This window comes from Tenrec ecaudatus, chromosome 12 (assembly GCF_050624435.1).
Source record: "Tenrec ecaudatus isolate mTenEca1 chromosome 12, mTenEca1.hap1, whole genome shotgun sequence".
NCBI classification, from domain to species: Eukaryota; Metazoa; Chordata; class Mammalia; order Afrosoricida; family Tenrecidae; genus Tenrec; species Tenrec ecaudatus.
Window position 1 is genome coordinate 27,997,905 of NC_134541.1, and position 19,981 is coordinate 28,017,885.

At 50.8% G+C, this 19,981-nt stretch overlaps 2 protein-coding genes across 2 annotated transcripts in view; one reads left to right on the top strand and one right to left on the bottom strand.

Moving 5' to 3' along the window:
* PIGU (phosphatidylinositol glycan anchor biosynthesis class U) overlaps positions 1-9,723 on the top strand; it is a 106,517-nt gene extending 96,794 nt beyond the window's left edge. Inside the window, exon 12 of the mRNA XM_075563749.1 lies at positions 9,328-9,723. Within this exon, the coding sequence (XP_075419864.1) occupies positions 9,328-9,441 (114 nt within the window). The 3' untranslated portion in view covers positions 9,442-9,723. The remainder of the gene's footprint in view (positions 1-9,327) is intronic.
* A 361-nt stretch (positions 9,724-10,084) lies between these two features.
* Positions 10,085-11,703, bottom strand: MAP1LC3A (microtubule associated protein 1 light chain 3 alpha). Its single transcript, XM_075563751.1, has 4 exons — positions 11,477-11,703; positions 11,094-11,149; positions 10,907-11,013; positions 10,085-10,692 (listed from the first exon to the last, which is right to left on the bottom strand). The coding sequence occupies exons 1-4, from the start codon at positions 11,514-11,516 to the stop codon at positions 10,530-10,532; spliced, it is 366 nt and encodes a 121-aa protein (XP_075419866.1). The 5' UTR covers positions 11,517-11,703; the 3' UTR covers positions 10,085-10,529.
* Positions 11,704-19,981: the final 8,278 nt, after the last annotated feature.

Consider the following 19,981-nt stretch of genomic DNA (forward strand, 5'->3'; position numbering starts at 1 on the left):
CATGGTTGCTCTTTTTGAGCCCATTGTTGCAACCACTGTGTCTGTCCATGGTGTTGAAGGGCCTCCTCTTTGCCGGTGACCCTATACTTTAGCAAGCCCCATGCCCTTCTCCAGAGTCTGGTCCCTCCAGGGAACGTGTCCAAAGCACACGAGATGAGGTCTAGATGACTAGACCTACTTTCTCGGAGTAGAAGCAACGTTAATGACAAGGATTTGAATTTTAGTAAGAGTTAAACGTCAGCTCTTCAAAGAATCCTTCCATGATGTCTGCTCTACTTTTCTCTCCTCTGCCCATTCGCTTCCTTTATAACACTTACTTATACCATTTCCCCAAAAGTAAGACATCCCCGAAAATAAGACCTACTTACAGTTTTGCCTCTAGCTGAAATACAAGGCATCCCCCCCAAAATAAGACCTCCCCGGAAATAAGGCCCCCGAAGCTACTGTAACTCTGGAATCTGCACCTTAGCAGTGGGCACTGGCACACAGCTTACTGTTGGCTGCAGCGCAACTGGGGCAGACAGGAAGTGCAAGATCTCTTTTAATAAAACAATAAACGTGTACCGTATTCTTCTTCATAGAAAAATAAGACATCCCCTGAAAATAAGATCTAGCGCATCTTTGGGAGCAAAAATTAATAGGACACTGTCTTATTTTCAGGGAAATAGGGTAGCACTTTGTGATTTTATATCATTTGTTTCACTGGCTACCTGTCCCCCTTCCCTGTCAGCTTCATGAAGCCTGAGATCATGCCTGTCTTACCTGCTCCAAGGTCTCAACTACTACATCATTACTTGACACAGAGCAGTTGCCTAGCAAATATTTGTTGAGTGAATGAATGTCCCAAAGATAGCCAGAGACCGTGCCATGTGATGAATGGCTAAGTACCCGAGAGCCTAAAGAGAACAATATCACCTTTCCTGTGGTGAGTGGCCTTAGAAGGAGGGGTGGTGGAGCGGAGCCAGATCACCTCCACTGGTGGCTCTGTCTGCTGCCCTTACCCAGACTCTGCTTGAACCTGCTCTCTTGTGGCTGGGGAAGCCCTTGTGTGACCTCTGCAGCCAGCTGACCAACAGCCCGTATTTCCATTGAGATGGTTGGCATTCAGGGAGGGGACTCCACAGTCTGACAACCAGTCTTGCTAAGCTCTCCCACCTGGAAGGTGCTCTGTAGTCACCTGGTTCTCATTCCCCATTCTGTCCTGGAAACCAGATAAGTAGAGTCCAGGTGTCCAGAGCCTGGACCATCACCCTGACTCAGGAGCTGAATGTAGGCACATCTTTGCATCTTGGCCCTTTTCTTTCTTTCCTTTTTTTTAAAAAAAATACTGCTGTTTAAATTGGCCAGTGACATACCTAATTATAGAACAAATTATGTGTAGATTATTAGTGACTCAGGCAGCATTCTTTCGCTGGATGTTAGTAAGTATTTTGCAGCACGAGGCAGGGATCATGTGCTAATTATAATTGAGTCAGTAAAGATAGGAAATCACAGCAGTAAATCATCCAGAGGGGTGTGTGTGCATTTGTGAATGTGTGGGGTGTGTCTTATTTGTTTGCAGGAGCACCAGAAAGTTCATGGAACGATGGAATGAAAAGATAATGGAATTTTCCTACATAATTTTTAAGCCCCCTTGTATATATGTGAGGAACATGTGTGAGAGCGAGATCGAGAGCTCGTGAGAGAATGAGAGGAAAAGATTGAGATAAATGACCTTGAGCGAGTGGTTAACCTTTCATCTCTAAATGGAATTAATGGTCCTACTTCACAGGGTTTTAAGGGGACTGGACAATAGTGTGTGTCTTATTGCCATCATTCATATGTTGACATGACAGCAAGAGCAATATTTTTCTTTACCCAAACAAATTCCCAGGGAAACACTCAATCCCATAAACCAAGGAAAGGAGAATAGTTCTCCCCTTTATTTGTTCAAAACCCTTTTTTTTTAAGGGTCAGTGACCAGTGAAAGAAAAATATTGGTCAGTGCAATCTAGCCCCGATGAAATATACAACTTTCCTCTAGTTCCTTAATGCTTCCTCCCCACCCCACTCTGTTGACCTCAATTCTACTTACAAATCCGGCTAGACCAGAGCATGTTCACTGCTACAGATAAGAGCTCAAAACACAGGGAATCCAGGACAGACAAACCTCTCAGGACCAATAATGAGAGTACCGATACCAGGAGGGGGAGAGGAAGGGGGAATTGATCACAATGATCTACATATAACCCCTTCCCAGGGGGATGGACAACAGAAAAGTGGGTGGAGTGAGACAGTGATTGGTATAAGACATTGATTGTGGGGGGAAAGTGATAAATTATGAAGTGTTCATGAGGGAGGGAGCGTGGGGGAGGGGGAAATGAGCTGATGTCAAAGACTCAAGTAGACAGAAAATGTTTTGAAATTGATCACTAGTTTAAAAAGAAAATGATGGCAACAAATGTACAAATGTGCTTGACACAATGAATGTACGTATGGATTGTGATAAGAGCTGTAAGAGCCCCCAATAAAATGATTTAAAAGAAAAAAAATATTGGTCAAAGGTTACATGTAAACAAAGAAGAAATTGGGCCTTCTTAAAGAGCATTGTAAAATGTCCTGTTCACCTTAGTTCAACTTAAAAATGGAGTCTGAGAAAATCTTTTCACCAAGTCATAATTTTTAGTGGTTCATACTTGGGGCCAAGCCCACATCATAACTTTAATTTTCTGGATCTTTCTCTGTGCATTTATTATACTTGTATGTTCATGCAGAAAGACTGTTAGTGGCCATGTTTTATTGGCATCAGATATTTGGCCAGTCTATGACATTCTGGGGAATGGGACCAGTGAGGACACATTTATGGACTTCCTGGGCAGATCGCTAGTGTCCTGGGGGAGGGACATGGCTCTGGACCCCTTTCAGGAGTGTGCCCATGGTGTGTCAGGTTCTGGGAACCGATGTAGGACGGTTTGTCCCTCGAGCTGGGCACACATTTACTTTGGTTTCCTCAACTGGGCACTGGTCGTGGCTCACCCCTCTGTCCCTCTCATCTTCAAATGCGTAGCTCAGCGCCCCAGACTTGTCTCTCACAAGCCCACTCCAGACTGCCAGACTTGGGGACCATGTGGGGACCATGTGGGAAGCAAGCCAGCAGGCAGCTCAGGCTTTGGAACCTGTACCTGTCTCAACTCCCAGCTCCAGTCACCCTAGATCAAGGTCTACAGCAGTGGTTCTCAACCTTCCTAATGCCATGACCCTTTCATACAGTTCCTCAGGTTGTGGTGGCCCCCCAACCGTAAAATTAGTTTTGTTGCTACATCGTAACTGTAATTTTGCTACTGTTATGAAACGGGCAACCCCTGTCGAAGGGTCATTCAACCACCAAAGGGGTCTCAACCCACAGATTGAGGCCGCTGGTCTAAAGCAAGATATCTAACTCCTTGGGCAAACTGACTTCCCCATTAGGTACTATTATTGCCAGGTGCTCTGCTAGAGGTGAGTGAGACACAGCCCTGCTTCCAAGGAGCTCTCAGTCAGTGAGAGAGCACGATAAGGAAATGGCGCATCAGGGCAGTAGGGTGAGCGCTCTGAAGAAATGAACTTGGTGAGGGGCTGGGGCAGGCTTCTCTGGAAGAGGCCTCTAAGCAGTCATGAGGGAGAGGGTGTTGAGGTCAGGAGACCTGGGGGGTGCCAGTGAGGCAGTGTGGTGTGCTGGTGCAGCGGGCAGTGTGCAGGACCACACACCTCTTTATTCTGAGGAGACCATGGGGGCACATGGCTCTCTTAGACACCCTGTTGTCCTCAGGGCTCATGTCCCAGATGGATGCTCTGGAAACCTCGTTCACTCGGAGAAGGAGAGGTGAGAACGGGGATCCTGGAGTGTGGCACACCAGGAGGAGGCCCAGAGGACTGAGCAGGGAGTCGGATAAGGAAGCCCTTGGTGGACTACAAATCCCTTGTTGGTTGCTACCATGGCCAACTTGGATGTGCCTTTGTGACTTACAGACCTTGAGGTGGAAATCCAGTGATTTCACTCTTGTTTTGCACTTGAGGAGCTAGAGTGGGGATTGTGCCCACAGGCTGTCCGCTCAGGCTGGTGAACTGGGACATTTCCTTAGAGCCACACCAGGCTTCCCAGCCTCCAGTCAGCTACCCCTCCAACCCAATTTCCTGGGTCCCAGCCAGCATGGCCTTGGGTTGCCAGCTCTGAGTTCTCCCCAGTGTGGGCTGGCCTGCCTTCAAGGGTACACAGCTCCAGCCAGAGCAAGAGGCTGGAATCAAGTCTAATCTGCTGCCACCACTACCTGCTTTTTCAAGAAGTGGCAACTCGCAGGCTCGTGTTGGCTCTGCTGAGCCCTGCAGCTTCAGGATGCATGGAATTCAGATGACCCAGCTGGGGCTTAGGTGCTGGGCTGCTAATTGAGAGAGGTCATTAGTTCAGACCTACCAGCCACTCCATGGGAGAAAGGTGAGGCTGTCTCCTCACATGAAGGTTTCCCATGCAGAAACACTACAGTGGCTAGCTGTTGATTGGAATTGGCTCAATAGCAGTTTTGTTTTTTGTTTTAACTGTCTTGACAGGCATAGGTACTTACTTACTTTTTCCAAAATGTTTATCTATGTATTAAACAAAAAATTATATAGATGTATATATATTACATACACACACACCTGTCCCTGTCGTGGCTTAGTGGTGAGGATCCGAGGTGTTGGAGAAGTCTGGTGTGTCAGCCTGGGTCTGCCATGCAAGCATGAAGGTGAAGTCTGTGTGGGCTCCAGACTTTGCTATCCGCTTCACAAACCCAGCCAGCTAGTCTGACTCCCAGTCTAGAACAGAATCCCCTCTGTTCAGAGCCCAGTGTCCCGCAGGGCCTACAAGACTAAAACCTGATGGGAGTAGACTGCCCCATCCTTCTCCAAGGAGCACCTGGTGAGCTTGAACCACTGACGCGGCAGTTCACAGCTCAACTCTTTTTTTTTCTAATAGTTTTATTCGCATATAATTCACATAACATGCACTGTATTAATTCAGTCATATTAAAAAGAGTTGTGCAGACATCGCCACAGTCAATTTCAGATTTAAGTTCTGATACCATTCCTTCCTTCAGATTTAGATTTTTAACATCTACAATAATGGATCACACAGGCATGTGTGCTTCTTCCATGTGGACTTCGCTGATGCCTAATTTAGATGGCTGCTTGTTTTAAGACAAGCCCTTAAGACCTCTGAGTCATGGTGGTGTCGTGGTTACACGTTGGGCTGTGATCCAAAAGGTTAACAGTTCGAAACCACCAATTGCTCCTCAAGAGGAGCTTTCTACTCCTGTTAGCAGTTAGTCTCGGGAACTCACAGGGCAGTTCTGCCTTACCCTGTTGGCATCGACTCCATCTGAGTGAGCTTGCTTAAGACCTCCGACATTCAACCCACTGGGCCACCAGGACTCCCCTATCTCAGCACCCCTGATTGAGCAGGGGACTGGGGGGCACTGAGAAGAGCTAGGGTGTGGCCTTGGATGAGCTGGCCTGGTGTTGCAACCTGAATTCTTCTCTTAGCATCACAAGACCTTAGGCAAGACCCTTAACCTCTGAGTGCCCTCCCTTGCCTGGGGAGTAAAAACACTGTCCCACAGGACTGCTCTGAAGATCGAATGGCAGATCTTTTGTTAAAAGGCTAGCATGCGCAGAAGTGTTGGTTTTTTCATTTTTCTTCTGCTCCCACCTGTACTGCTTCTGGTTCTGATGGCTTCATTCCACTTCTGATCTGTCCCCGTCTTTCACTGGTCACCCTTTTATCTGTGGCCCCATTAAATCTTTCAGGCAAAGCAGGTGAAGGGCTCCTTGGAGGGAGGGAGGGAGGGAGAGAGGGCAGGACAGAGGTAGGTGGGGTTGTTGAAGGGGAGGAAGGGGCTGCCTCAAGGAGTTGAGGGAGGTGATTGGTCATTGGAGGAGAGCTGAGAGCTCTGCTATGTGACCATGAAGACAGGTTCAAAGAACAGGGCTGGTCTTCAGGACTCTGAAGGGACAAGAGGGGTTAAGGACTAGGAAAGTCCACCTCTGAGAGTAATCAACTCATTTTCCAGGTGAGGAAAATGAAGGTTAGGCAAGGGGAAATGACTCACTTGGGACCCCAGTCATTAAGGAATTCACGTCATTTCCACCACCGCTGCCCCACTCCATCTGCAGCCACGGTGCTGGTTGAATCCCAGAAGCTTTGGGAAATGCTGCTTCTCAGCTAAATGGAAAGCCCCAAAGTCAGGCTGTGTCACATTTTAAGGTACAAAAGAGACCCCAACCTCAACTAGAATTTAAGCCTTGAGAGACAAAGACAAGAAGTCAGACACATCATCGGATGAGGGAGGCCGTCAGCATGAGGTCAAAATGGCATCCTATGAGTCAAGCCAGGGCACCAGAAGAGGGGACTGTCACAAACTCATGATCGGTGACACATGAATCCAGCACAGGTACAGGTGGGACTAGACGCAGGAATGGGACCATACTTAGCACAAGGAAATTAGAAGGGTTGACAAAATTGGTGCAGGGCTTTCTGACCACGATAGGGTAAGACCGATAGGGAATTACTTGTGGGCTGTCCCCAGTGTGGTGACTTCCATCAAGGATACACCCAGGCCAGCCCCCAAGAGAGGCTGCCCCTCCCTAGGCTGGCCTGAGAGAGGTGGAGGTAACCAGCTTTCTGATGCACTCTGCCTGAGGGCAAGATCATCTACACCTTTGCGTAGTGATGGATCAGAAAGAGTTCAGTGGAAGTTTAATATATGTGAGGATCCTGCGAATGGATTTTGGGCTGTCACTGTGACCTATACGTAACACTGCATACCGGGCTGCCCAGAATTTAAGGTCTAAGAAGAAATGTCTCATACTGGAGTGGGTACTGTTTGGGACAAAACTCGAAGTGAGCCAAATGCAGGATCCAGAGTCAGAAGCCCAAAATGTCCAAAAGCCACAGGAGGTTCTCTTGCTTCTGCCAAAGCTTAGTAAATGCTAAGTGCTAGTGGAGCCCTGGTGGCATTTAATTCGTGTGCCACCAGCTGTCCTTACTGGTCCATGTCTATTAACTCCGAACTTAGATTTCACTTTGTCAAATATTGACTTCTTTCTGCCCCGAGACCTAATCCAGAGGACCATTGTCTATTGGTCTGTCCCTCTGCTGACTCTCCAGGACCCTTTCCCTAAGACTTAGCGGCCAGCTGTCCTGCAGGCCATCTCCGCGTGGGCTCTGACTTTTGGAAAGCCTGTCACCTGCATCAGGAGGACTACATGTTAGCCACATGTTGCCTTTCATCACGTGGTTCAGGAGGCGGGTGCCATTCCTGCGCTGTGAAGTCAGTGTTTTCTCTTCTCTGGAAGTGAGGGGCCAAAAGTTTAGTCCACTCTCCCAGCTGGGGGATGGAGAAGCGCTACCTCCACCTCCTGGGGAGCTGAGAATGGCATAGCTTTAGCCCTGAGGTCAGATTGGTCTCTCTTCCTCCATCTATTTGTCATCCTTCATTAACTGATGGTTGTGAATGTTTCCTGATGAAGCTTGTAATGAATAAAATTTTATAATTTCTTGTGATACTTCTAAATAACATGTTCAGGGTTTTTTTTCATGACCCCATCCCATTTTATATTAGGTTCAACTATATGAAATTGACAACCATTTTTGATCTATGAAAATGACAGTTTTACACCATTAACTTATTGTGGATTATTGTGATTTCCAACTTCTTGTTGAGCTGGTTTTTGTGTAACAGTGGAGCTGGCTCATTTGTTGTGTTGACTGTGACTCAGGAACTGTCTGTCTCCTCTGACCTGGCTCAAAGTCCCTGCCTGCCTGACTCCCAGGTCAGTGAGAAAGGCCGTGCTGGGCCTGAGGTTCCGATCTGCCATGATGAGTGCCCCATCACAGGGACCAGCCTAGAGCTGCCAGTCCAGGCGGCTGAGGGGCAAGGCCTCCCTGGGTTCCGGCTGTCCCCAGTACCTGCACCCGTTGGCAGAACTGGCCCGGGTGGGTCACTGACTTCCATCCAGGCTCCTGTGGTAACAAGGGCAGCAGGTACTTATCCTGTGGTTGGGGACAGGACACCTCCTGACTTCCTTTGGCACTCCTTCCTGCCCATCATGTATTCAGTGGCTCTCATTAACAAGAGGTGGGTGAGAAGTGCAGGGACTGGGAGCCTGGTGGCCTCCTTCTCAAACTGGGCTGACTCCAAAATCCTAGCCAAGCACCCTCCCCCCCTGCTCTGACCCTCAGCCTCCCTGCCGGTACCTTGAGGGTGGTGATGCTCAGAGCGCTCTCAGCGCTCCCTGTGAACTGGTGGTTATCTGCCGTGGTAAGCCCTGCCCTCCTCTTCCTTCTGACCCTGCTCCCAGCACTCCAAGTCTCAGGCAGCAAGGGATGAAACAGCTACAAGGTGTGTGGGGGATGGCCTTGGCAAATCCCTGTTTATTTGGGGAGCCTTAGTGAGGGGACAGAATCATTTTAATTTGGTGGCCCAAAATGAGAAAGGCAGGGCGAAGCTGGGCAGATCTGTGGGGAGCTAAGACACTCAGGGAAGCTACCCCCTCAGAGTTCCCACTCAATCCTATTAGATGACCTAGTCGTTAGGCTATCACATTGACTAAGGGGAAGCTGCAGTCTGGCTGAGTGTGCTACCAGGTAGAGGGCAATCTGGCCAAGACCTCACCAGGGGGAGAAAGGGAAACCCCTGCCTGAGGCCTGAGGGACAAGAAGGCTTTGACTAGATTAGAGGGGATGAGGACATTCCAGGCATCGACACCCCCAGAGATCAGCAGGGGGAAGGAGGATGAGAGAAGCCATGGGAAGCCCTTAGAAGATTTTAAACTGGAAAGTAGGACCAGGTTTGTGGCTTTCAAAGCTCCCTCGGGACATATGGAGTGGCCTGGAAAGGGGGGTGTTTTGAAAGTAGGGATCCTTAGGCCTTGCTGTTGTCCTGTGTTGGCCATGGTGGAGCTGAGAAACTGAGAGGACTTGGTGTTTTGGGCGAGGTGGACATGTGTCGGGGTAGTGTCAAGAATCTCTGTAGCTTGGGCTGTCCACTGAGAGAAGAGGCTGACTGGGAGGTTGAGGGTGGAGGGACATCTGGATGCAGGCACATGTGTCTGGTGTGTGTGTGGGAGAGAGATCCTGGGAGGGGGCATACTGCAGGCAGCTTCAGAGGGGCTAGTGAGCCCGTGGGGTTTTCTCGAGGTTTCAGGGACTGGGGAATTCCTTGAAGATGGTGGGCAGGGGTGTTCCTATCCCCACACCTGCCCAGTTCCCCAGGGATTCTGGGTTTAGAGGGAAGTACTATCAGCTTCTCATGGACTTTCTCCTCCCCCTCCCAGATCCTGCTCATCTCTGACTACTTCTACGCCTTCCTGCGTCGGGAGTACTACCTCACACATGGTCTCTACTTGACCGCCAAGGACGGCACGGAAGCCATGCTTGTGCTCAAGTAGACCTGGCTGGACACAAGGCTGCACAGACTTCCAGGGAATGGCAAGGCCAGGAGCTGGGCCATACCTTCTAGCCAGGACTGCCAGCAGGCTGAAGTCCCAGGTTACAAATTCCCAGCACCAGAAGGGGCTGTGGCTAGCAGCATGACCTGTGGAGAAGAGCCAGGAGCAGCCCCACTTGGACCCCGCTTTGCGGTTCTTTACAGCAAGGCAGGAAGGGGGAGCAGCAAGGGGAAGGGCTTGTTGGGTTGTGGCTACTTAATAAATGTTTTGTTATGAAGTTTACCTGGGGCCACAGTGCATGCCTAGAGAGGGGGGCTTGGCTGCTCATACTGCCACCGCACCAAAGGCTGCCCTTAGGAACCCACCCCCTATCTCTGTGGAATAAAGACTTGGCATGATGTTTCTACAAATATGACAGCCAAGAAAATCCTATGGGGCAGTTTTACTGTGTCACATGGCATCACAAGGAATGAGAATTGACTCAACAGCGCCCACCACCACCACCACCTCCACCTCCACCACCACCTCCCAGAGACCTGGGTTTCCAGAAGGAGCCCCAAGTCCACATAACACACATGTCTGTACCCAGCAAGCTGCCCTGTCCACAGCCCACCCCAGCCCAGCCCTCAGCAAGCAGCTGGACTGGAGGCAAAGGGCCAGGCAGGCCTGAGCAATCTTTATTCTGCAGAGGGACAACGACCACAGATCTATACACCATGTCAAGACCGGGGAAGGCAGGGGTCAATCCTTCAGGGGTGAACAGGTCCAGGCAGGGGGCAGTGCCTCGGGTGGGTGAGGGGCAGATGAGCCGACAGGCAGGGTCCTAAAACAAAGACAAACCGCACAGAGAAGCTGCTCCCCATCCTTCCCACCCCAGCCAGTACCCAGAGGGGCAACCCTGGCATGACTGGCCCAGGATCCACCCCGGGGCAGAGTAAGCATGGTTGGAGGCCCTGCCTACGAAGACTGGCCCCTGCCCAGCCCACCAGGGGCAGAGGCAATTCAGTTGAGAAGACAGGGGCTCCCTAGGCAAAGCCCAATGGGCCTCCCCACTCCCAGGCCGGACCTCCCCCCCCCCTACTGCTGGCTCAGAAGCCGAAGGTTTCCTGGGAGGCGTAGACCATGTAGAGGAAGCCGTCCTCGTCCTTCTCCTGCTCGTAGATGTCAGCGATGGGCGTGGAGACGCTCACCATGCTGTGCTGGTTCACCAGCAGGAAGAAGGCCTGCGTGGGGTTCAGCTGCAGGCGGCGCCTGAGGGCGAGCAGGCTCTGAGCGCCTGGACCTGGGCAAGCTTGGCCCGGCCCCCCGCCCAGAATGGCTCCCAGCCTTTGCTTCACACCCACCCACATTGCCCAAGCCTCTCCTCTGACTCCTCGCGGTTGCCCAGGGCAGATGCTGGACCTAGGTTCCTGGCCCCACCCCTTTCTCAGAGACCTGGCCCCCTGCCCCTGCGGCGGCCGCGTACCGGATGATCTTGACCAGCTCGCTCATGTTGACATGGTCTGGGACCAGGAACTTGGTCTTATCCAGGACTGGCAGCTGCTTCTCCCCCTTGTAGCGTTCGATGATCACCTGGGAGGGAGGGCGTAAGGCTGCGGCGGGGGTGGGGTGGGGCGGGGCGGGGTACAGGGGGCGGGGGCGCCGAGGCTCACCGGGATCTTGCTGGGGTGCTGGTCGCGGATCTGCTGCACCTCCTTACAGCGGTCGGCTGCGGGCGGCGGGCAGTGAGCCGGGGAGGGAGGCCGGGCCGAGGTGCTCCGGCCGCCCCGCCCGCCGTTCCCAAGGGGCAGCCCCGGCCCCGGCCCCGCCCCGCCTGCCCGAGCGCCCGCCCCTGGGCCGGCCGCCCCAAGGGCCCCGGCACCAGACCCGGTGGGGAGGCGGAGGCCCCCACCCCAGGCCGGAGCTGGCCCCCACACCCCCGGCCCAGAGTCTGACGTCACAGGCCTGACGTCACCCGCGGCCCTCGGTCGGGGTGGGTTCGGGGCCCACCCTACGGCCCCCACTCCGCGCTCACAAGCCGCCCGCCAGGCCTCACCGTAGCTCCGCCGCTGCTTGAAAGGCCGGTCCGAGGGCATCGCGCGGGCCCGGCGGGGCGCGCAGGCCGGGGCTTCGGGGCGCGCGGCGCGGGGATGTAGCTACGGCTCAGGGGCTCCGGGGTCTTCTCGTCTCGCGTTCACGGGCTCCGGCGTTCGCGCTGAGTCCGGCGGCGGCTGCGGGAGGTAACTCGCCCTGGTGACGTCAGGTCACAACATTCCTTAAAGGGGAGGCCGGCGCGTCGTTCCTATTGGGCCGACGTAAAACCCGCCCGCCCGGTCCGTGACGTCATGGCGCAGGGACCCTGGATTCCCGGCCTGGCGACGAGAGGGGCGGGGCTCCCGGGGAGCGTCACCGTCTCGTGACGTCACGGCGTGCGCGGCAGCCTTCCTCAAGGCCCGGACTGAGGTGAGAGCGGCAAGAGGGCTGACCTGGGAGCAGGTCAGCGGACCAGCTGTCGCGCGTTGACGAGCGCGCCCCGGCGGCGTCCGGCCCTGCTGGGCGCTGGAGCAGCAGCAGTGCGCTGCACCACGCAGGCCGCTGTCCGGAGCTGCGGTCCAGAGAAAGGGTGGGGGGGAGCGATTTAAAGGAGCAGGACGTGGCAAAGGAATACCCGGGCTTTACAAATCGCTACGACAATCGAGAACTTCCAGGTTTGGGCCGTTGAGATCCAGGTCTCAGTACATGGGATAAGAAAACGACTTGGACACCGCAGAAGAGGAAAGCAGGGCCCAGGAGGCTCGACCTGACAATCCACGGCATGGGAGACCCAAGCGTGGGACGCAGAGACTAGACAGAACGCGGGCCCCGAACGAGGCCGGGCACCCGATCCAGAGTAAAATGTAATCCCGACTTCCACTTTGGGGGGGAAACATTGTCAGCCGACAGGTTACAATTAAATGTTAAGGTAGACAAGGTGATTACTGAAATAATTTAAAAAGAATGTACTTCAATTACATGTAACCCAGAAGGGGAGGGATTCGATGTTAGAAATGGTGAGCACATTAACTGGTAAACTTGTAGGTAAATCTGAACAAGCACGGAGCATGGGACAATAATGAAAAACAAGTCAAGTCCAACTCGAAGAGAGTCCAGTGAACAGACCGGAAGTACCGATGGACTCGAAAGCTTGCAGGAGCAGACTGCCACAGCTTTCTCCCATGGAGGGCCTCGAACTGCTGGCCTTGCAGTGTTTAACCATTGCACCACTAGGGCTCCCTTCCAACACTCATAGCATGATTCGTTTGTGGGGTACAAAGTAAGGCACATGGGACACAAGACCATGTGAGACAGGAGAGAGTCCTCAGAGTTAAGGGTTGTAAAAGCCCTGTTTATTTGAGAGGAGGCCACAGATGTGCAGATTTGCCCGGTTTTGTACGGTCAGTGTGTGAGGTCAACACCCGAGGACTCACTTCAAGAGAGTGGAAATTGAATGCATGACAGGCAGTGCAGGCAGAAAGGAGATAAAGGATGCTAAGCAAACAGCACAAAACCAGGGCTAGGAAATACCCTTAAATTTTACCTATTAAACAGCCAGGTTGGCCTTGCCAAGTCAAATGGAGCTACCTGGGATCTGTATTTAAGTCACTTCTAACGTGAGGCAGGCGCTACTACTCAGTGCCATCAACCGTAGGAGACCAAAGGGGCAGCATGTGCCTGAAAACAAAGCTCTGAAGGCAGGAAAGGAGAATGGAACCGGGGACACCCCTCCCGTCCCGCCCCTCCCGCAGGAAGTGGGCACCGTGCTGTCAAATGAGGGCATTGCCATCAAATCACCGCCATGAAAGGAAATGTGTGCAAGCGGTCGAAGGAAAACACCTCAACTGTATTTTGCTCTACTTAGGCTTCCACCCAACTCCAGCCCAAACGGGATGACGCCCTGAAGGTGTCACAAGTGAAAAAGATGGGCTCTAGAAACGCCACCCCCAAGAAGCACACACTTAGAGCAGAGTTGGGCGAAATGGATTTTAAGGCAAAAGACATTCTTAGAGAGAAAGGGGGCACGGGAAAATGATCAGCGATTTTCTTTTTTCTAGAACGGTGTAACAGTTCTGAACTTGGATGTTCCTGGCACAAGAGGCTCAAAAGATATACAATGACAGGAAAGCTGCCAAGTCCACCCTACCGAGGAGTCTTTTATGACTCTCAGGTCGTTTTCAGAACTTTGTCTTGTGTGGTGGTTCAGGTTCCTGCGTGTGCAGGTCAGCGAGGTGGACGCCATCCTTTGAGTTGTGTGGCCATTCTCACCCTCGCCTCTGGAGCTGTCCCTCAGCTGTGGCCAGACCCGCCACACTGGTCTCGTCGCAGCTTCTGAGCCGCTGTTGTCAGCTTGATCCCATAAAGATAGATTTGAAGGCGCACAATTAGAAGGGCAGGCATTCTTTTCTACCTAAGTTACACAGTTTTTGGTTTTAAGGATATTTGAGGGATTCAAAAATGATTTTAAATATTTTGGAAAAATTGAATAAAAAGAATGCATTTTTATAATGAACATTTTGAAGCCCCCATCATATTTTCAGTTAAAGTTTTAAAAATTATTTCAGGGTCGCAGTTTCAAGGGTCAGCCAGGCTCTGTGGCTCCAGGGATTTGGGTCCCATGAAAATTTGAATTTTTCCTTTACATTTTCCTCATTTTGATCAGGATTCTTCTATAGATTTTTTTCCCCTCAAAATGCACCGTGGTAGGAAATTTTAACAGCCCGCCCTCAGTGACTGGTAGACCAAGGCAGCAGAATGTCAAACAATAAAGGACATGGAAGGTTCCGGTAGACCTTGAGCCCAACCGCTTACTACTTTTCATCACGTTTAAAAGATGACCCAACTCCAGGAAAATCTCAACCGATACCCAAAATTAGTATCATGGAGATCATAGTCTCTGACCACAGAGGTGGAGGGTGAACAGGCTTCTAACAACACCCTACTTAAAGGGGCAGGCATGTTGAAATGAAAAAAAAAAAAATTTGGAGTCAGTAAAGTAAATGACACAGCAAACTGGTAGGAAGGGAGCTTTATAGCCTTAGTATACACATTAGTAATTGCACATCAAAGTATAGGCAACGTCAGAGGTAGTTGGATGAGGGGAGTGGGTAACGAGAAGCTGATATTAAAGAATTCAGAAGGAAGGAAAAGGTTTTGAAAGTGACTCAGCGATTGTACAAAATTGCTTGAAGTGATTGAACTATGGAATGGTATGGGGTCTGGATTAACTCCTAATAAAATGATTAGGAAAAAATTTAAATGGAGTCAGTATAAACCTCAAGAAGTGAAAGGCAGATAATAACATAAAAGCAGAATTTAATGAGATTAAAAATAAAAACAGTTGTATGGACTCACTAATCAAAGCTGTGTCTTTGAAAAGCCAAATAATAATAATATTAATAAAACAAGCAATGACCGTTTATGCCAGTAACTTTAAAACTCAGACGAAATGGAGAATCTCGTTTAAAAAATTATAAAACGCACATAAAAACAAACACAAACAATACTTTCTATATTTTAAAGAAAAACCAGGTGAGTTCTCCCAAGATTAAATACCAGAACCTCATAGCACAGCGCACATCATGCCCAATGGTGAAACACTGTACCGCCTGGTTTAACAGCATTCCCTCAAAAGTCCAGAACATAGGCTTTCTATTCAGTGTTGTATGGAGAACCCAGCCAGCGTAAGACAGGAAAAATAAAACTGTTAAGAACTATTGACAGCCAGGAAATCCAAGATGGAATCTATAAAACAAACCTCTGCCCACCGCCATCAAGTTGATTCTGAGAAATGATGACCTTGTATAGAGGTTCTGGGACAGCACACCTTTACTCTCATCTTCTCTCCTGCAAAGCAGCTGGTGGGCTTGAGCTACCAACCTTGTGGTTAGAAGCCCAGGCCCTAACCCACAGTGCCACCAAGGGACCCTTACAAATAAACAACTCACCACCATTGAGTCTGGGCTGGAAGGACAGCACTGCCCCTTTGGGGTTCTGGGACTTGAAATCTTTGTGTCTTTCTCCTGAGGAGGGGCTGGCAGATCCAGACCACTGACTGTAAGGTTGGTTAGTACACATCCCACTGAGCCACCAGGGCTCCTGGCGTGGGAACAAGAGCCTGGTAAAGAAGACAGCAGAGACGGCATGCACTATCAAGCTTCTGGAAATGTTGGATGATATCATCTTTGGACTCTGCTAGTAGGAGTGGAGATGTTGGAGAGCCACTTGGCAAAATCTCCCCAAACAGAAGCGGTTGGCTGAGTAGACGAGGTTAACACAGGGCTCCCCCTGGTAGGTGACAGGGCATTTATTAGAGCAGTTTCACCTAGATGTCGTACTAGCTCAGTAGGACACACACCACTTAAGATGGACGGTTTAGAACCGGGTCAGCAGACTTTCAAGTAAGGACCGAGGGTTTCACAGCCGCCATGTTGGGTTCAGTTCAGTTTGGCTGAGAAGCAGCCAGCCCTAGGCAGCACTGACTGAGGAGGCCTGGCCTGGCCTGGCGGGGCACCAAGAGAACTTGACTACCCCGGGCAGGCTTGACCCACAGGTCTCAGGTGGGCTGGCCCCTGCTCCTAGAGCACTGTGTGTCACAGATGATTCTGATTAGCATCATTTAAGGGCGAGCTAAGAACGGGCTCAGCTGGGGCCCTGAAGTGGCTACACCTCTGGGCGCTGTTTCTGACTAAGGCCCGGGCTGAGGCTAGACCTGGTAGGAGGGCCTAGCCTCTCTCAGTGGGGTTGGCGTGTGCCCTCCTCTTCCTCCCAGTCTCTGACCTCCATCCTCCTCCAGAACTCTCTGCCCCTCACTCGCCTGATCACCTGCGTGCCGCGGGAAGCCTAGGCCTCGCCAGCCCCATGTCTGTGAACTGCCCCGAACCACCACACGGCCTTCTCGGAAACCTGCGCCTCTTGTAATTTTCTCTTCTGAATTTTTCAGTCCCCAAAGCTGGGTGGCGTCTTTCGCTCCTCCACTCACCCTCATGCCATCCCGCCCTCCGTCCTCTGAAATCTGCCTTCAGAATCGGATCACTGCCTCCCGCTCCGAGCCACCATCGTCTCTGTGGGGCCTTCTCTCCGGTGGCATCCAGGAATCGGGTCACGTCCTGCCTGCGCTCCCCTGCTCAGCCAAGGCCCACCTTGGCATCCAACTGCCGGTGCTCCTTCCTCATGCATCCTCAATGCTGGGCTGGCTTCAGCTGCAGCGGCTGCCTCCCTCGGCTGCCGGGGTGGGATTCGTTGTACCTGTTTCCCGACTCTTCCTGGATCTTTCTAAGCCTGAAGGATGGACGGAGCCCCACCCAGGTGTGCCTGCCTTCACGCCTCTCTTCAGGGCAGTGGAGGCCCCTGCCTTCATGGGCCTGGGACCCGGCCTTTCCTCCCAGCTGCATGGTCGCTGAGTGGCAGCGTAACGCGAGTTTGCTCAATAAAAGAAGTGAAACGTGCCGTGTAGGCTTTCCAGGACGTCTCCTAAGAGGAGCAGGTCGGTTCTTCACCTCCACCCTCTGCCAGCCGAATGTGGCCGCCGCGCTCAGCAGCGATTCTGGATCAGGACACGGTCCGGCCGACAGCCCGGGGATGGTAAACCGCAGCTGAAAGGCGCCAGGGCGGCCCAGCCTGAGCTACGAGCCAGGTAAGCTGCTATTGGGGTTTTCCGGTATTTTCTGCAGACTTGAACTAAAATGGAAGCTAAAGTTGATCTGTGGCTCCCTCTCTGCTGCGCACCCCCCTTTCCGGTCTCTCCTCACCCCAGTGAAAGTCTAGGTCCCATGGCTTGCAATTTGCCCTTCTGAGTAGGCTTTCCTATCGATTCTACTTTGACTGTTTCCAGCGTCTGATGTCATTGGCCAAGGGGGTGGCCCAGCAGTTATGTTGGCTTGTTGTGCATTTCACATGGGCATTCTGAGAATGTAACCTGTCGGGCTCATCTGTGTCCACTGAATCCCCCAGTCGTGGTTGAATGAAGTGCTGTCTGTACCGACTGCCCAGCGAGTTGCAGAAACCTCCTGCCCGTGTTTCCCAAGTAGCTGAACGCCATGCCTGCAAGTCATGCATTCGGCCAGCATGCCAAGTGTTCAAAATGCAGTTAACGAAATACAAACACCATCCTCTCCCTCACCTCTTTCCAGCATTTCCTGGTGAACTAGGAGGTGGTTAAGCAGCCCAGGAGCTGCAGTGGTTACCCACTTAGGTGCTTACCTGGCAGGTGGTGGTTCAAACCCCCCTCAGCTGCTCCACAGGACACAGGTGTGGCCATCAGCTTTCCTTTGGGGTCCCTGTGGGTCAGGATCGGCTTGACCCAACAAGGTTGAGTCTTAGGATAGTAGAATGATCTTCCTCTTATTTTAATTAAAATGTTTTATTGGTGTTGAGCCCTCCATCTTTTGTCTCCACCCTGCCCCCGCTCTTCCAGGCCTCCCCTCTCCCTGTCCTCACCCAATCCCTGACTCTTCGCTGTCCTCATCAAAGTCTATTGGTGTGCAAGCCACATTTCTTCTTTGTTTTGCCGTACAACAATGGTTATGTGAACTGTTTGTCTTTGTAAGATTGACCGAGTTTACTAAGCATAGTAAACTCTAGTTTTGTCTCTATCTTGCGGCGTCTGAGGTGTTTTTTAAATTGATATATAAATTCTATAGTACGAATGTCTTAGAGCTTGCTTATCCATTCCTCTAGAGCTGGGGTTTTTGGTTGTCTCCATGTTTTTGCCATCGTGGAAACTGCTGCAGTAAACACAGGTGTACCCACGTCTAGTTGTGCTACGTTCCTCATTTCTTTTGGGCACATACACAACAGAGATCGCTGGACCATAAGGTGCTTGGATTTGCATTTGTTTGAGGAAATGCCATTCTGATTTCTGTAAATGGTTGTGGAATTGTAGTCCCATCAGCTTTGGGAACAAGTTCCTGTCCCTCCACATCCTCTCCAGCATAGTATTTTATTACTTTTTGGTGAAAGTCCCAGTGTGAGGGGAGGGGAAAGTGGGGGTCAGGGGCGCCGATGGCATTGATATATAAGCCCCCAGCTGGGCTTCAACAACAGAATTGTATGTGGAAGGATGTATCGGAATGTGAGATATAGCAATAACATTTTTTTAAAGTAAGATATGTATAGGCACTTGGCTGTATTTCTGGGTTTTCAGTTCCAATCCCTTGGTCTGCATGACCTATCATTGTACCAGTACCAGGCTATTTTAATTACCATGGCTACGCAGTAGCTCTTAAGGTCTGCAGTGTAAGGCCTCTTACTTTTTTAACCTTTTAGTGGTGTTTTATTTATCCTAGGTTTCTTTCCTTTCTATTTAAGGTTAATAATTAGCTTTTCCATTTCTTTGAAAATTTGTAGTGGGATTTGGATTGGAATAGCATTGAATTTGTGGTCTTTTTGTAATTTGTGGTCTTTTTGAATTTGTGGTCTTTGGTAATACTGACATTTCAATATTTAATCTGCCGATCCAGGAACCTGGTAACCTGCTTCTATTTGCGTGAGTTCGTTTTGGAATCTTGAGGGAGTATTTTGTAGTTTTCTTTGTATAAATTTTCATTTTAATGGTAAGATTTATTCTTAGTTATTTTATCTTCTGTGGTTACTGTAAATGGTAGTTTTATTACCTTTTTCTATTGCGACATCCTTAATACAAAAGACTCCAACGGATTTCTTGATGTTGATCGTTTAGCCTGCTACGCTTCCAAGATTCTCAGTTTGAGCAATGGTTTAATTGAATCTTTTGGGTCTTCTATATGTAGGATTAAGTAATTGCAGATAAGGGGTACCTTTAAATTCTTGTTGATGCCTTAGGACTCTAGCTATATTAGTGATAAAGGGCAGCCTTGCCTAGTTCTCGATTGAAGAGGAAATGATTAGTTTCTCGTTCAGTGAGATGCAGGCTATTGGTTTCTCGTGACTTTTATTGAGAAATCATCTTCGTCTCAGTTTCAGCCGAGTACATTTCTGTAACAAGACTAATTGCCATAAACTAGGGGTGTCCCTGCTATACCCTAAACAAACTGGCCTTGAGAGTTGGTATCCTTGCCTGTTAGGCCACGGGAGCTGGGAATTAGAGGGCTTCTTTCAGCTGTTGGGGTGGGTGTCCAGAGGCAACAGAGGGAGCCAGAGGGAATGCACCATCCAAAGGGTTGGGAGGTGCCCTATAGAAGGGCAGGGGGTAGAACTCATGAGCCATGATGGACCAGAATACAAGGTTGGGCTTGAAGCACATGCCAGGCTCTTCCTAACCTTAGGAATCTGAGCATGAGGGCAAGGCCCAGGATGGGAAGGAGGCCGGTTGGTGCAGTTCCTAGGCCCGACTGTGCTCCTGAGTGAGGGACAAGCAGCAGACTCGGAACCAGCCCCAGAGGCCAAGTACACAGTTGCCTCTGCCTCGGCTGTTAGGTGGTGGGAGAGCAGCCAGCAAGCTGCCCGCGGTCTGTGATGTACTTGGGAGACTTGCTTCTCACGTATGACTGATCAGCTTGTTCGTTGCCCTGGCCCTTGTTGTATCCTGTGGATGTGTTAACCAACATCC

Excerpts from the sequence above, each read along its gene's own strand:
- MAP1LC3A (XM_075563751.1), bottom strand. The coding sequence starts at position 11,516 with ATGCCCTCGGACCGGCCTTTCAAGCAGCGGCGGAGCTACG. Across the intron at positions 11,150-11,476 it reads CAAGCAGCGGCGGAGCTACG|CCGACCGCTGTAAGGAGGTG; the intron begins GTGAGGCCTGGC and ends CGCCGCCCGCAG. Across the intron at positions 11,014-11,093 it reads AGCACCCCAGCAAGATCCCG|GTGATCATCGAACGCTACAA; the intron begins GTGAGCCTCGGC and ends CCTCCCTCCCAG.